This window comes from Cebus imitator, unplaced genomic scaffold (assembly GCF_001604975.1).
Source record: "Cebus imitator isolate Cc_AM_T3 unplaced genomic scaffold, Cebus_imitator-1.0 Scaffold42, whole genome shotgun sequence".
NCBI lineage: Eukaryota > Metazoa > Chordata > Mammalia > Primates > Cebidae > Cebus > Cebus imitator.
This window is the reverse complement of record NW_016107357.1, coordinates 10,780,050-10,796,856: the sequence shown is the minus strand read 5'-3', so window position 1 is coordinate 10,796,856 and position 16,807 is coordinate 10,780,050. Positions and strand designations below refer to the sequence as shown.

The following is a 16,807-nucleotide window of genomic DNA, read 5'->3' as shown; positions in this document are numbered from 1 at the left end:
TCAACTCAGCAAGGCGTGGTGGCTCACACCTGTAGTCCCAGCACTTTGGGAGGCTGAGGCAGGTGGATCACCTCAAGTCAGGAGTTTGAGACCAATCTGGCCGACATTTAAACCCCATCTCTACTAAAAATACAAAAATTAGTCAGGTGTGGTGGTACATGCCTGTAATCCCAGCTACTTGAGAGGCTAAGGCAGGAGAATCGCTGGAACCCAGGAGGCAGAGGTTGCAGTGAGCAGAGACCATGCCACTGTACTCCAGACTGGGTGACAGAACAAGACTCTGTCTCAAAAAAAGAAAAGAAAAAAAAGACAGATTGCCTCAATTCACCAGGGTTGAAGAGGAAATGGAAGTCAAAGTATTTGTTTAACTAAGGGGCACAGGGGCAGAGCTTCAGACCACCAGCTGCCGTTTCTTGGGCCATTCATTTAGAACACTGTAATTAGGCTTAATAAAAGACTCGATTTTAGCTCCCATTAAGAAGGTGAATACCATTCCCTAAAAGAGTCGCTGACACAGTAAGACAGAACAATGTTAATACCAAAGCCTATCAATTAATCCACTGTCAAGCCAGAAACAGAGAGGTTCCTGAAAGGGAGACATCAGCAGCGTGATTTGGGCCATGAACTTCAGTTTTGGTGCTTGCACAGGCAGACCAGGTGGCTTCACTTTCCGCGAGAACCCATTTAACCCTCATGTACTGAAAGGCAGGCCCGCGGCCCCATCTGTCACAGCTTCTCCACCCAGAAACAGAGAGGTTAATCTGTGCTCCGAGGATCAGATTTGCCCGATTGCCAGACCTCACCTTAAAAGACTGATCTGACCCCAACACTTTCATTACCACCAAAACAAAAAAAGTCCCCCCACAATTGTGGTGTGTGCCATCCTGAAACAGAAGACATCTCTTTTTGCTTGCTTGTTTGTTTTTTGGGAGGAGTAAAAGTGTATTTTATTTGTATACCCTAATAAAGGTAACACATCTTAATCAACTTTTACTATATTTACAGGAAAACCTCAACTAACTCTAAAAGGGCCTCCAAAGACATTATAATCTATCCCCTACTATGGCAAGTTTAATTAAACCATAGACAAGTATTTTGATGTATTATTAAAATGCAACATTAAAGTGGTATAAAGAAAATAGCAACAACCACAACATGTTAATACGATTATTTTAATTTTTGCATGCATTTCTAGCCCTTGTCTGCATGCATGCATATTTTATATAGTTGTAATTGTGGCATATTTAACATTTCATATTGTACTTTTTTTTGCTTAACAATATTTTCTAGATATTTCTAGCCCTTGTCTTCATAAGAGTTTTCACAATTATAATTTTAATGACTGCACAGTAATCCATTAACCTTTGACCACGGGGACTGTAAAGGTCGACTCTATGCAGGAAGACATGAGCTCTCTCGCTTCTAGGCTGTATATGAGGTCCTAGTTTGCTGCCTGGAAGGCTGCCTTCAGACTAAAATACTATGATGACATCAAAGGTGAACCTTGGTCCAATTAGCACTTGCACCTGGCAGCATCCTAATGTGGGGGAGAGGGGCGTGGGGGGAGAGGGGTGGCAGGGAAGAGAGGGGTTGGGGGGCAGGGGGGTGAACTAAGGAAGGCACAGTCCTGCCCTCAAGAAACTGTAAAAGGCTCTTTAGAAATTAAGTAATTTGTACTTTTTAATTGAAAGTTTACTTTATTGGCTGGGCACTGTGGCTCATGCCTATAATCCCACCACTTTGGGAGGCTGAGGTGGGTGGATCACAAAGTAAAGAGATCGAGACCATCCTGGCCAACGTGGTGAAAATCCATCCCTACTAAAAATACAAAAATTACCTGGGCGTGGTGGCGCACGTCTGTAGTCCCAGCTACTCAGGAGGCTGAGCAGGAGAATTGCTTGAACCCGGGAGACGGAGGTTGCAGTGAGCCAAGATCATGACACTGCACTCCAGCCTGGGGACAGAGTGTGGCACATCAGTGTGGCTCAAAATAAATAATAAATTTTATTTATTTATTTTTGTGAGACAGGGTCTCACTGTGTCACCCAGGCTGGAGTGAAATGACAGGATCAAGGTTCACTGCAGCACCAACCTCCCTGGGCTCAGGTGATCCTCCCACCTCAAACTCCGTGGCCAATTTCTATATTTTTGGTAAGATGGGGTTTTGCCATGTTGCCTGGGCTCAAGCAATCTGCCCCCTCAGCCTCCAAAATGCTGGGATTACTGGCATGAGCCACCATGCCTGGCCCTGTTTTGTACTTTTTTAAAGTTGGCAGATTTTTATATCTTTTTAAAGTCAATTTATGGCACTGAAAGTCTGATACATAAGAGCCTACTAAGGATGCAAGTATCTATGTATCTCACTGCAGCCAAGACAAGTTAAAGGCTAAAAAACTGAAGAGGAGTGGATTTCAAAATTGTAAACTAACACAGAACAACCTCCAAAATAAGTGAGCAACTGAGGCACAGAGTAACCTACAGAGGAGGCTGCTGTTTGCACAGTAAGTAACAGTGGTAAGGGTAATTGCTTAAGTGTGCCTAGAATGTAAATAAAAGGCATGAAGTTGTGGTTGCTGGGCCTGGGAGGAAGACTGTCTCACTGTCCGCATGTAGTACCTTTTGAACACACCACGTGTTCACTTATTCCCAGTTCCAAAAAGGGGAGCAGCGGAAACTAGACCTCTATAACACAGAATTAACTCAGGAGAAAATACCTTACCTGCAAGAACTCTTCTCACAGAATGAAACATGGAGGTAAACACGGAGTCCTTTTTGGGATGGAGTTCTGGGGCCAAAAAGAACAGAGTCAAAAACTGCAAGGCTGCCTGAAAAGACTGATCATGTCCTGCAAGAGCTGGCAACTCCAACAGTATCTGAGAGTAAACACCCTGGTAGAGGGCAGCATGGGAGAGCAGTGTCCCGTCGGTTACTTGGGAAATGTTGGCCTCTCCATCCCTGCAGTGCTGGCCCAGGTCGGCTTCCAAGAGCATGCTGACAGATGAGATGAGGACCGAGGGAAGGCAGCAGCCCTGGGCCCCTGGCACTGAGCAGAGCTGCAGCACAGCTCCTGTCTGCAGCATGGCCTGCTGCAGCAGCTCAGACAGAGCTGCTGGGGCCTCCTGGCCCAGCTTCTGCTCTTTGAGGAAAGGTCCCAGGACATGGCACAACCTGGTTAAAGACACCAGAAGGAGCTGCCTGCCCTGAGGGTTCTGATTTTCCAACTGTTTGCCAGAAGCTGCCTCCATGTGTGGTTTGGAACTAGAGAGGAACGTGGTGATTTTTCTAAAATTGAGCACCAAGCTCAGCTTCATTTGGATGAGCATCTGCATTAGCTCCTCTAAGAATGTTCCTATCACTTGGAGGAATTCCAGCCAAGCAGGATCATCCATCTCAATAGGGAATCTACTACTAGCTCTGAACAATGAGGTCAGTACAATCTCAAAAATATCACTAACATACATGATCTTGAACACAGACCGAACACTTTTCCCCCTTTGCAGGTAACCAAGAAGCTGGAAGCAAGTCGTCAAGAACTTGAGAGCCAATGAGGAGGAGCAAGAGCATCCTAGTTTGGCGACAGCCATGGACAATAACAGAAGAAAATAATGCACATGATAGGGCGGTAAGAGGCTGTCCAGCTGTAAAGTAGACATTACTTCCAAAAACCCCAGGATGCTTTCCAACTGTTCTCCCTCCAGCTGGATGGGGAAGTCACTCTTGACCAGGGATAGTAAGTTCTGGGCAATTTCTCCTCTAGGTTCTATACCTTCGGGTCCAACTTTTGCAAATCTGTTTTCCCAATGAGCCACAACCATGTGGTCCTTTTCAAAAAGCCAGGGAAGCTGCTGACTGACAAGACCTGAGTCACACTGGGCACCAGAACACAGAATGTTGGAACATCTTGTGGCTAAACACATTAAGAAGGCAGAATGAAGGGACTGCATCTCTGGAAAGAGAGGGCTGTTAAGGATGGCTCTAGATATTTTTTGCAGTGTGATGTACGGCTCTTCATCTATTGAGCCACCCTGGGCTCTGCCCATTGGTAAAGTTCTCAGCAGGACACTGGCCAGGTATCTCACATCATCTGGACACAGATAGGGTATTAAAATGGTGAGATTTGACACAATCAAGTGCCAGTGTGCTACAGGGTACGTGAGTCCACTCACCGTCCCTACTTGGCTGTCCCAGGAAGCCATCGTTCTTTGATTCAAGTTTTTTCTGCCAGAACCAATAATAAAGGCAGCATCACACCTCAAACTTCGGAGGGCTTCTTCAGACCGGAAACTAGTTTGCATTAAAGTTCTTTTCATTTTCTGCAGGTACAGCTGTTCTAAGCAGTATCTACCAAGAGAGTTGAACTGAGCTGTAAACTTCTCTATCTTCTTCCAATGCTGTGTTTCTACACCTGGGAGCAATGAAGGGTGGTCCGAGATCTCCAGAGCAACACCTGTAAGGGCCCCAGACATAGAGTGATATTGGCTACAGTTCAAACTGAACATAGCATCCACCTGGGCCCAGGTGTAAGCGAGCAGGAGTGCAGAGTCACTGATCTTCTGTAGCCACAGCTCAAGCTCTGGGCCTGGGGGGTCTAGAAGGGCCAGGAGGGGCTGCACGAGCTCCCTCAGCATCTTCTCCATCATGCACTGTGTCCGTCTGACAATGGGCAGGGGTGTGCTGCTGTCCAGGCTCCTCATGTTGAACATGATGCAATGCAGCAGCGAGCTCAGTGACAGTGACTTCAGGGCCATGTCAGCATCATTCTCCAAATAGGGCAAGACTAAAGACTGGAACTTCTCCAACACAAGGGACCACGTGTCCAGGATCTGACTCAGAGGCAGCTCCAGGAGGCACGCACAGAGCACCGTGGACGGGCCTGAGGCCAGCATAGGCTGCCTCAGTGCCTCAGCAGCTGGACGACAGATCACCCCCAAAACCTCTTCAAACAACCGTGGCACTTGTCGGAGTTTGGCATAAGTCTGGAAGAGAGTATGAATAAGCGCTTCCTGGGCTTTCTTGGTTCGAAACTCTGTTACTTCTGCATCTATCCAAGCTGAAGCCAGCAGGTCATCCAGGTCTGGCTCCAAAATCAAATGATTCAGTGACATCAAAGTCTTCAGGCAGCGGAACCAGGCCGGTATGGGTGCTTGTGCATGGTTTATCAGCAGCTCAGCCACACGGCGGTAAAAGTGGAACTGAACCTCTTCGTGCCGAATCCTGTCAGCAGCAATGTTGTAGATATTGTTGTTGACCACTGAGTTTAGTAGCTGTTCCACAACCAAAAGTTCTGTGGTCCAATCTGATGTGGACAGGGCTTTTCCCTGCTCCTCCTGCAGGTGTGAAATCTTCAAGCAGCCAAACAGCTTGGGGAGAACCTGGAAGCAGAGAAGCTGGTTTCCCTCCTTGAAGTAAGAATCTAGAAAGAGCTTATACAACAAGGCCACTGAGTTGGCCACAACAGAGGTATGAAGGGATGCTGCACAGTAGCCAGCATCGACCAGCCTGGTAAGCACAGTGTCCATGGGAGCCAAAAGGTTCTTCATGGCTCCTGTCTTCATATCCCCTTGCTGCTGGTCCAAGAGCTCCTCCTTATAGGATGACAGCAGCTCAGGCTGAAAAACTCCTCCTCGGAGCATGGCCTCAATCTGACTCCTGATGTCCCGGCTCAGCACCTGCCTCAGCTGGCCCTGACCAGCCTGTGACCATGTGCCCCCGGAGAGTAAGTGCCTCAGGACCAGGCCTGGCTGGAGCAGGTGAGCAGTCACATCCCCAAAGGCACGTCTTGGGTTGACCTGCTGCTGCTGGATCAAAAGGTAATGGCCCAGGGCCAGGTGAATGACCTCAAACAACTGGGCTACCACGGCTCCTTCTGGTTGCCTGCAGGCCAACCAGCAAAGGTGGCTCAGTAAGGCCACCATCAGCTCCTGTTTGGCCGTGTAGATGACAGCAAGGGCAGGTGTTGACAGGATGCCCTGGCAGCATCGAAGGACAGCACAGATGTTTCTTTGGGATCCCGAAAGAGAGAACTCAGCTATTCTCTCATTTATGATCTGAACATTAAGAAAGAAAGAAAATTCATTACTTATCTTAGACCCATACACATGCAAGAAAAGTATTAAAAAAAAAAAAAAAATCAACAAACTCACCTATTACCCTCACCTTGGTAGGAAATACTGTGTGTCAATGAACTTGACATAAGCTTAGTGCATCAAAAACAAGGCAAAGCACCTGTTTTAATTCCTCTACCTATCCATCTTCTACCAATGCAAATCGAAAAAAGGATCCATGCCTTTGTAAATTCGCTGTCCCTTTTTCTAAAAGCTGGGTTTTAAAAGGCTTAAGTGCCAAATATCACTTTCTCTTAGATCCTAAATCTGCAATTGAGCTTAAACGTTACCAGGCAGAGAGACAGTAGCACTTGAGTTATGACCTTGTGGTCCAAAATACATGTTTATAGGCCAGGCGTGGTGGCCCACCCCTGTAATCCCAGCACCTTGAGAGGCTGAGGTGGGTGGATCACTTGAGGTCAGGCAATCAAGACCAGCCTGGCAAACATGGTGAAACCCAAACTCCACTAAAAATAAAAAATGTAGCCAGGTGTGGTGGCAGGCACTTGTAATCCCAGCTACTTGGGAGGCCAAGGCAGGAGAACTGCTTGAACCTGGGAAGCAGAGGCTGCAGTGAGCTGAGATCAAGCCACTACACTCCAGCTTGGGTGACAGAACAAGACTCTATCTCAAAAAAGAAAAAAATACATGTTTATAGTCAATTGTACTTTTTCTACTTAAAAAGCCAAAGCAAAAGGCACTCTTAAAAAGGAAAGCAGCTGGGTGCAGTAGCTCATGCCTGCAATCCCAACACTTTGGGAGGCTGAGGTGGGGTCAGATCACTTGAGGCCAGGAGTTCGAGACCAGCCTGGTTAGCATGGTGAAACACCATCTCTACTAAAAATATAAAAAATCGGCTGAGCATGGTGGGGCAAAACTGTAGTCCCAGCTACTCGGGAGGCTGAGGCACAAGAATCACTTGAACCCAGGAGGCAGAGGTGGGCCAAGATCACACCACTGCACTCCGCCTGGGTGACAGAGGGAGACTCTATCTCAAAAAATGTTTAAAAAAGAGAAGCAAATGTTATGTTACTACTGCTTATTATACAGCAAATCTATTGTCTGCTGCTCTCAAGCTTCCAAAATTCACAAACACCAGAAATTTTGAGAACCAGGCAGATTCTATAATTCACTCAGAGGTTAAGTGACTTGCTCTCAGCCTTATGGAATCTGAGAATCAAACCTATCTCAGGTGCTAAGTTATCAGTGCCCTAATGAGATAGGTATTATTATTTCCATTCAAGTAATTGCTGGCCATGGACTCTTAAAGTTACTCTGGAAAAGCTGTAACAAAGATGACAGATCCTTAAATGTCAATGCACTATTACAGTGATCTCCAAATTTTTTATTATACAACTCATCAATTTTTCCTGCACTTATACTCAATAAGTATAATTTATTCATAAATTATACACATATGCTACAGTACTAACATTTTATATAACTATAAAGCATATATAAAAATAAAAATTAAGTATGGCTTTTTAAACAAGGAGACATTTTCTTCCCATATTCCAAAACACCATTTGAAATAAGCCACTTTGGTGACCATTGGTTTATTATTTTTAAAACTGATCCAGTTTGGAACATAATCTCAAGAACCATTAAAGTCTATGTGCCATCAGGCAGCTCAGTCTTCGTTTCTCTGTTCCCAGCCTCTAATGATTTTCTCTCTGCCTGCACACTCATTGTGTGATGGCTTCACAACCCAGGCTTTACACTCACACAGAGTGAGGTTCAAATCCCAGCTCTGCCACTAACTAGCCATGGGACTTTAGAAAAGTTAAACTTCTGTAGGCCTGGCACACACTAAGTGCTCATCAGTAGCAGTTTTTAATTCTGTCTAGCTATTCTCATGGTATTTAAACACACTCCATTTTGACAATGAAGTTCATACTTCTGATCTGAGACTTCAAAATCACTTTCAGTCAAAAACTGAGGAGGTCCCCGGATTGCCAGCCAGGCCACTAGTGGCACTTGTGGCTTGAAGGCCATAGTAAAAAAAATTAAAATTAAAATTAAAAAAACCCTTTGAGGAAATTCCTGTCTGGTTTTTGGCCTTTGATCTCCCTCCAGACCAAAAGAAAGGTGAAGAAGAAAAACAAATCAGAGTAGCATAATTTGCTACCTTTTCCAATTAAAAAGGTAATCAATAACCTGTTTATGAAATAGTTCTAAGCTTTATTTTGAATATTAACAAGAGTTTAGCATGGTATAGAGTATATGATATGCATTCAATAAACAGTTATTATTGTAATTCTAATAATATTACATCCTTCTCTCCTACCTTGATATTTCCTGTATCTTCATACAATTGACACTAAAACAAGCTTCCAGCATTAAGAAGAAATCAATGGAGATGCACCCAATGCATATAGAACAACAGAAGAGTTAATTACCTTGACTAGGGAAATCTGAAGATTAATGGTCTTTCCATTCTTGAGGAGATTCTGCAATTTTCTGCTATGTAAAATGTTATCTATATAGATCCAAAGCCTTTCAACAATATCTTCCTTCAGTTCAAGTTTCTTCTTATAAAATGCAACCAATGATTGTCTTGCCCAATCAAGTAATACCTGAATTTGAAGGAAACATACACTGAAAATAAATTTATTTGGTAAGAGAGAAAGATGTTGGCCATCATAGGGACATTACGGATATTACCAAATCCAATAACCATGGGGGAAAAAAAACCTTTCTTTTAAAATTTACCTTTGATAATATGACATAAGTGTTTTTGTATTTTAAAATGTTTATTATTAAAGGATAAGGAGGGGAAGACAACAAATTTGTCTTCAGCGAGGGCAAACAAAAAGTTTCAGGTGAAACTTGAACATGTCTTACCCCCTTTGCTGAGGTTACACAGGCATATCTCATTTTATTGTGCCTTGTAGATACAGATTCTGCATTTTACTAATTGGAGGTTTATGGCAACCCTGTGCCAAACAAGTCTACCGGATGTGCTCGCTTTGAGTCTGGCACACTTTGGAAATTCTCCCACTATTTCAGACTTTTTCATTCTTATTATATTTGTTATGGTGCTCTGTGATCAGTGATCACTGATGTTACTATTCTAATTGTTTTGGGGAGCCATGAACTGTGTCCTTCTAAGTCAGCAAGCCTAATCAATAAATCTTCTATGCCTCCTGAGTGCTCCATCAAAATGCTATCACCCTGAAAGGGCTATTTCCTCCCCCCCACTTCTCTGGCCTTCCTATTCCCTAAGATACAATAATATTGAAATTAGGCCAATTAACCCTACAATGGCTTCTAGGTGTTCAAGTGGTAGGAAGAGCTGCTTGTCTCTCACTTTAAATCCAAAGCTAAAAATAATTAAAATTAGTGAAGTAGTTTGCTGAAAGGTGAGACAGACCAAAACCCAAGCCTCTTGAGGCAACTAGCCAAAATGTGAATGCAAACAAAAAGATATTGAAGGAAACTGAAAGTGTTACTCCAGTGAACACACAAATGATAGAAAGTGAAACAGCCTTATTGCTGATGTGGAGAAAGTTTTAGTGGTCTGGATAGAAGATCAAACCAACCACAACATTCCCTTAAGCCAAAGTTTAATCCAAAGCAAGGCCCTAACTCTCTTCAATTCTATGAACTGAGAGAGGTAAAGAAGCTGTGAAAGAAAAGCTAGAAGCTAGCAGAGGTTGGTTCACGAGGTTTAGGGGAAGAAGCCAACTTCATAAAAGTGCCAGGTGAAGTTATCCAGAAGATCTAGCTAAGATCATTGATGAATTTGGCTACAATAAACAACAGATTTTCAATGTGGAAGAAACAGCCTTCTATTGGAAGAGGCCATCTAGAACTTTATTTTTGTTTTTTGAGTTTTTTGTTTGGTGTTTTTTTGGGTTTTTTTGTTTTTTTGGGGGTTTTCTTTGAGACAGAGTCACACTGTCTCCCACGCTGGAGTGCAATGGCGCGATCTCGGCTCACTGTAACCTCCGCCTCCCAGGTTTAAGCAATTCTCCTGCCTCAGCTTCCCTAGTAGCTAGGATTTCAGGTGCCTGGCACCACACCTGGCTAGTTTCTGTTTGTTTGTTTGTTTGTTTGTTTTTAAAGTAGAGACAGGGTTTCGCCATGTTGGCCAGGCTGGTCTTGAACTCCCAGCCTCAGGTGATCCACCCACCTCAGCCTCCCAAAGTGCTGGGATTACAGGCATGAGCCACTGAGCACAGCCTCCATCTAGGACTTTCATAGCTAGAGAACAGATGTCAATGACTGACTTCAAAGCTTCAAAGGACAGGCTGACCCTCTTATTAAGGTCTAACGCAGCTGGTAACTTTAAGTTGAACCAATGCTCATTTACAACCCCCAAAACCCTAGGGCCCTTAAGAAGTATGCTAAATGTACTCTGCTTGTGCTCTGTCAATGGAAAAACAAAGCCTGAATGACACCACATCCATTTACAGCATAGTTTACTGAAGATTTTTAAGCCCATATTGAGACAGATCAGAACAAAAAGATTTCTATCAGAAGATTACTGCTCTAGGGTGACCAAGAGCTCTGATATAGGAGGAGATGAATGTTGTTTTCATGGCTGCTAACACAATATTTATTCTGCAACCCATAAATCAAGGAGTACTCTTGACTTTCAAGTCTGATTATTTAAGAAACACATTTCCTAATGCTACAGGTGCCATAGTGATTTATCTGATGAATGTGGTGAAAGCCAAACTGAAGATCTTCTGGAAAGAATCACCACTCTAGATGCCAGAAAAAATATTCATGAATCATGAAAAGAGGTCAAAATATCAACATTAACCAGAGTGTGGAAGAAGCTGATTCCAATCCTCATGGATGACTCTGAAGGGCTCAGGATTTAAGTGGAGGAAGTAACTGCATGTCCACTGGAAATAGCCAGGGAAATAGAAGTGGAGCCTGAAGGAGGGACTAATAAAACCTGAACAAATAAACTGTTTCTTAGAGATGAGCAAAGAAAGTGGCTTCTTGAGATGGAATCTACTCCTGGGGAAGATACTATGAACATTGCTAAAATGACAACAAAGGATTGAGAACAGAACTTAAACTTAGTTGATAAGTAGTGGCAGGTTTTGAGAAGTCCAATTTAGAAAGAAGTTCTCCCATGGGTAAAATGCTGTGTCTTTCATGAAAGGAAAGCCCATCAATGCAGCCAACTTCACTGTTGTCTTATTTTAAGAAGCACAGTCACTCTAACCTTCAGCAATCACCACCCAGATCATCAACACTGAGGCAAGACCCTCCAGGATGAATGATGATTCCTTGAAGGCTCAGATAACCAATAACACTTTTTGGCAATACTGTAAAGTATTTTTAAATTAAGGTACGTGCATTTTTTAAGCATAATGCTACTGCACTCTTAATAAATCATAGTAGAAACATAAATTTTATATGCACTAGGAAACCAAAACACTTGTGTAACTTGCAATATTGTGATATTAATTTTATTTCACTGGTATGGAACCAAGCCTGTAGTATCTCTGAGATATGCATGTACTAAGTTTTAAAAGTTAGAACAGATCGTATAAGGAGAAAAAAAAAGAAAAAGTTAGAAATACAACTGCTCAGAATAACCACAGAATGAATCAGACACACAAAGCAAAAAAGCAAGAAAGAGTTGAAAGTCTGGGATTTGCATCCTGGCTTCCCCCACATTACCTGCAGCTTAACCTCTAACACCATTAATATTATACTTTATCTGAGAGATAGACAACCAATAGGAAATCACACAAGTGCTTTATGAAAAGGAGGACCACACCTATACTGGTTCCATTACTGTGTCATGTTTCCTCATACACAAAACATTGAAGAAAGGTGGTGAGGCCTCAGCTCATGATACCAGAACTGTCAATAACAGTATGAACAGTGACAGATGCCAGAAGGAATACAATCTCTCAGTGCAGCAGCAGAAACCTTGGTCCAATTGGCTGCAAGAGCCACCCCTTTGTTTCACCCTGGGCAGCACTTGCCAAGTGACTGCCCCACTGCCAAGATGACTCCCATGTTCATCCAGAAGTAGAAAGCACTGGATATGACCGCTGCTCTATGCACCACACCTCATCATCACTTTACATATGTCATCCATCCTGGACATATTTTGTGCAGTCTTCTTTGACAACAGCAACTGGATATGTATTAATCCAATTTCATGAGCTTGTCATCCTGGTGTTTATCACGCTGACTATTTTTTAGCCAAAAAAGCTTGAGAAATTCTAACAAAATGCAATGCCTTTCTTGGTATCTAGCCTATTTCTAAAACGGCTTTATACTAACATTTCTCTACTTCCCAACCTTCAATTTATCCAATTCTGAAGATTTTTAACAAAGCACCACCAACCAACTGCTTATGAAAGATCACTTTGGATTCATAAGCAAATGCAGCTACTTTCAGAAACTAACTTCATAACTTAATTCCCAATGTGTTCATTAATGCATACACTTAATTTACAATATAATGTCTCCAAACAAAAGAAATGCTAAATTCAGTGGGTTTATTTATTTATTTTAAAGAGACAAGGTCTTGCTCTGTCACCAGGAGGGAAGTGGCACAATCACAGCACACTGCAGCCTCAAACTCCTGGGCTCAAGGGATCCTCCCACCTCAGCCTCCTAAGTAGTGGGGACCACAGGCACATGCCACCATGTCTAACATATGTGTATACATATATCTATTTTTTAAAGTTAGAGTTTAAGCTTCAGGTAATGTGGGGGAAGCCAGGACACAAATCCCAAAACATAATGAAATCCCAACAGAAAGGGATCTCATGTTGTCCAGTCTGGTGTAGAACTCCTGGCCTCAAGTGATCCTCCTGCTTTGGTCTCCCAAAACAGAGATTACAGACATGAGCCACTGCTCCCAACCTAAAATGAGGTTTTTTAACAGAAAAAAAAAGGTATTAATGAAATATCTGACTCATTACTTTTTTCATTGACAATTCATTTAACTTCCAACAAAGTTCCCTCCCCAACCTTTTCTCTATTTTTTTTAATTTTAACCAATTGCCAATATGCAATTATCTTGATAGACTATAAAAATATGAGTTTCACATTAAACTTACTTGTTCTTTATTTGGAAGAAAGCACTGATGAGAAATCCAAGCAAAGTGAGCTAGTTTTAGTTTATCTTCCCAGGAAGTTGTCTTGCTTTTAAGCTTAAGGGAAATGCCAGAATAAACAGCAGCCATTGCTACAAGTTAGCTACAATTTTGAAACAATGAAAAAAAATATGTTATAACATGGTCAGACTGAGCAGGCACCAGAAAGTCAACAGTATTGCAATATTGTATCTTATTGTTCACCTAATATGTATTCTTTTAAAAGTTTTTAATGAATCAACAGTTCAGTTGCGGTAAATCTACATACAAGATGCTAGACTCCGTGAATTTTCAGACAAAAGCGTGACTCCCTGAAGGCTCAGATAACCAATAACATTTTTTGGCAATAAAGTATTTTAAAATTAAGGTATGTACATTTTTAAGATATGTAGATGAGATTCAGACAAAAGCAAGCAGAAGATGGATGGTACACACAGAAGATGGACTATATACATTCCAGCTGTGATCAAACATCACATCCACAAAGGCGAGTGTGCAGGAATCCAAGGCGGCAAAAATCAGTGTTTACATTACTTGTGGAAAGAGTCATTCATACATTGTTTCCAATTGAAAGAGGAAAAGATACATAAGCAATACCTGGAGAAAGTAATATGTGTCCAAGTGAAAAAGAAATCCCCAAGGGAATACTGTTATTTCAGCTGCAACAATAACCTCCCACTAAGACTTTTATTCATTCATGTATAAATTTACAATGCACATAAACACTTCAAAAAAGACTCTACAAGAGATATTTGCACAAGGAAAAGACTAAAAATAGACAACAAAAACGTCATGAAGTCTCGGGGGAAGCAAACATATCAAACACCTACAGTTACTATAAAACTGGGTACACTTGGCTTTGAGTTTCCTAAAAGTTATAGTAAAAAGGACGGTTAAGCCGTTTTCATTTTAGAAATTAAATTATTCTTTACTGCAGAGAAGAACCATCAAGTGCTGTCAGTGTTCCCATTTTGTCAAAATGTCCAAAACGAATTCAACGATGCCTGACTTCTAAGTTCAATACCACAGACCGCCACTGAGACAGCTACAAAGTGCATAACAAGTGTTTGTTGAACTGGCTGCAAAGACGACCGAGAAGCTCTCACCGGCTTCGCCAGAGTCCCGCTTTCCTGGCCTCCAGCCGCCTTTACCCGGCAATGCAAAGTCCAGGGCGGACAGCAAAACCCTGCCAGCACTCCCCGCCCAGCAGAAAGAGACAAAGCAACAAGAACCAGAGGAGAGCATTAGGAGCCAGGAGGGAGTTCGCCTTCACAGATGGAGCGCGCCCAGTCGGCTCTCGCCCAGAGTCTGCTGGCGACACTGGAACTGGGCCGGGTGGGGGGCCCCCGTCGGGGCCCAGCCTCAGGTAGGGGCTCTCCTCAGGACCAGCCTCGGGTGGGGGACTCACCTTGGGACCTGGCTCCAGGTAGAGAGCTCACCGAGGGTAGGTACTCACCTCGGGACCCGGGCCCGGAGGGGGCTCAGCTCGAGACAGCCCTGGGTAGACGACGGAGGACAGCGGCGACAGCTGCGGCGACTGTCCTGGTCCCGCAGCCCCACCACGTGGGCCCGGCCCCCGCGCTTCTTCCGCCCGACGCCGGCGGCGCAGCGGGGAGGGGCGGCACGCACGCCAGGCGTCGCCAGCCGAGCGCCGAGGCGCCTCGCCCATTGGCGGAGACGGTTGCGCGTTGGAGGCCCAAGCGGCCCAGCCCGCGGCCCGCTCCGTGTCAGTCAGTCATGGAGCGGCCGCCCAAAGCGGCGGCGGGGGCGGCGGGGCGCGGGGCGCAGGGGCCCAGCTGAGCCGGCCGTCGGAGCGAGACCCTGCGGCAGAGACGACGGAGGCGGAAGCAACCCGATCCCGGAGGCGGCGGCGGCGGGGGGGAGCCGGAGCCGCCTGGGATGTTCAGTGAGTGCAGGGAGCTACGGCGGGGAGGGTCGGGAGGGTCGCGCGCGCGCGCGCGCGCGGGCTGGCGGGCAGGGACCAGGGCGGCGGGGCCTCGGCCGGGCGCGCCTCGGCTCCCGCCGGCGGGCGGTGGGGGTGGGGCGAGTGGGGGCGGGGCGGGGGGGCGACGGGCGGCTCTGCGCGGGCGCGGCGGCCGCGCCTCCGCCCTCGGCCTCCCGAGTCCCGGGCTGCGGCCGGCGGCGTGGCCTGCAGTCGGCGGCTACACCTGGACGGGCGTCGCGTTCCTGCGCAGGGGTGGGTCCTGCGGGTCGGATGCTGGGCTCGGGGAGGAGGTGGCGGGCGCCCGCGGGGCAGGGATCTCAGTGCCCGACAGCCTGGCTGGGAGCACGTCTTCACGGCTCCTTTGCATGCAGGGGAAAAGGAAATGTCTTTGGGGCGAAGTCGGGATTCAACTTTGCACATGGTGATCGTGCGTGGGTGGGTGTGGAGTCGGTCTCCGCGTGTGACACGGGGGAGCCAGAGTTAGACTAGCTGCTGCGGGAGCGTGCCGACCTGCAAGGGTGTCTCAGGGCTCTTTGCCTCATGACAGCAAGGTAAGGTTGGTGCGCCCATGGCGTGGGACGGGTTCACCACCTCCAGCTCGCGAAGCTGCCAGGCTTTTGAAAATGTATTCGATAAGGCGTTGGTTCGAAGTGAGTGGAAGATTAGGAACAGTGGTGTCATTTTAGACTTAGCGGAAGTGGAGTGCAGGAACGCTGCATGCAGTTCTCCCATCAGTTGTGAAAGCCGTTCTACTGCGGATCTCGCAGTCTGTGCGGTTCTGGGACCAGAAGGTAAATGCTAGTCCCATGCGGTGTTTGTCTTAAATTACTGTACCTAAACTGACCTTGCAGATTGGAAGCTCGGAATGGTGACTCCTGCGAAGAGACAGTTGGGAGCTGTGCTGAGAGGAACAGTAAGGGCGGAGCATGTTTTCTATTAGGCGATTCAAGTGTGCCAACACCTGAGTTGGGGGTGTAGGAGAGGACACGGAGGCTGTTCTCCAGTTCTTGGTCACAGCTCTACTTGGAAGTGGGAGTAGGAAAGGGAGTTTTGTGCTTAATAGATTAAATAGGTTAAATGTGCTTATTAATGAGTTAAATAGGTTGAATACATCTGGCCACATGTTAAACTTTGGAACAACTTAATGTAGTGAATAGGGCTTGGTGACAGTAGACCTAGGATGGAAACCATGTAGCCATCTGCGTAACCTCTCTGAGCTGTAGTTTTCTCATCTATAAAATAGGATGACGAGGAATAACTTAAAGGTGGAGTTTTATTTTAAGAGACAAGGTGTCTCTGTGTTGCCCAGGCTGGTCTCGAACACCTGAGCTCAAGCAATCCTCCTGCCTCAGACTCCCAAAAAAGGACCTTTTTAAAGATACCCAGAAAAAGAATGATGTATATGAAAATGGCGCCGGGCGAGGTAGCTCACACCTGTAATCCCAGCACTTAGGGAGACCGAGGCGGGCGGATCACAAGGTCAAGAGATTGAGACCACCCTGGCCAACGCGGTGAAACACCGTCTCTACTAAAATACAAAAATTAGCTGGGCATGGTGGCGTGCGCCTGTAGTCCCAGCTACTTGGGAGGCTGAGGCAGGAGAATTGCTTGAACCCAGGAGGCAGAGGTTGCAGTGAGGCGAGATCCGGTCACTGCATTCCAGCCTGGCAACAGAA

General features: G+C 45.3%; 2 protein-coding genes across 10 annotated transcripts in view; one reads left to right on the top strand and one right to left on the bottom strand.

Moving 5' to 3' along the window:
- Positions 1–14,793, bottom strand: part of URB2 (URB2 ribosome biogenesis homolog) — a 34,515-nt gene extending 19,722 nt beyond the window's left edge. For 3 of the 9 annotated variants that reach the window (XR_001824508.2, XM_037737780.1, XM_037737779.1), the window contains exons 1-4: positions 14,643–14,791; positions 13,151–13,289; positions 8,504–8,680; positions 2,720–6,047 (exon numbers count right to left, since the gene is read on the bottom strand). Coding sequence is in view for 8 of the 9 variants with exons in the window: in XM_037737780.1 (XP_037593708.1) it covers positions 2,720–6,047; positions 8,504–8,680; positions 13,151–13,276 (3,631 nt within the window). In the remaining variant the exon portion in view is untranslated. Of the gene's footprint in view, positions 1–2,719; positions 6,048–8,503; positions 8,681–13,150; positions 13,290–14,594 lie in introns of all 9 variants that reach the window. The other 6 variants (XM_017526499.2, XM_017526498.2, XM_037737781.1 and 3 more) reach the window with 5 other exon arrangements.
- Positions 14,794–14,860: 67 nt separating this feature from the next.
- TAF5L (TATA-box binding protein associated factor 5 like) overlaps positions 14,861–16,807 on the top strand; it is a 33,441-nt gene continuing 31,494 nt past the window's right edge. Inside the window, exon 1 of the mRNA XM_037737811.1 lies at positions 14,861–15,092. The gene's annotated coding sequence lies outside the window, so the exon portion shown is untranslated. The remainder of the gene's footprint in view (positions 15,093–16,807) is intronic.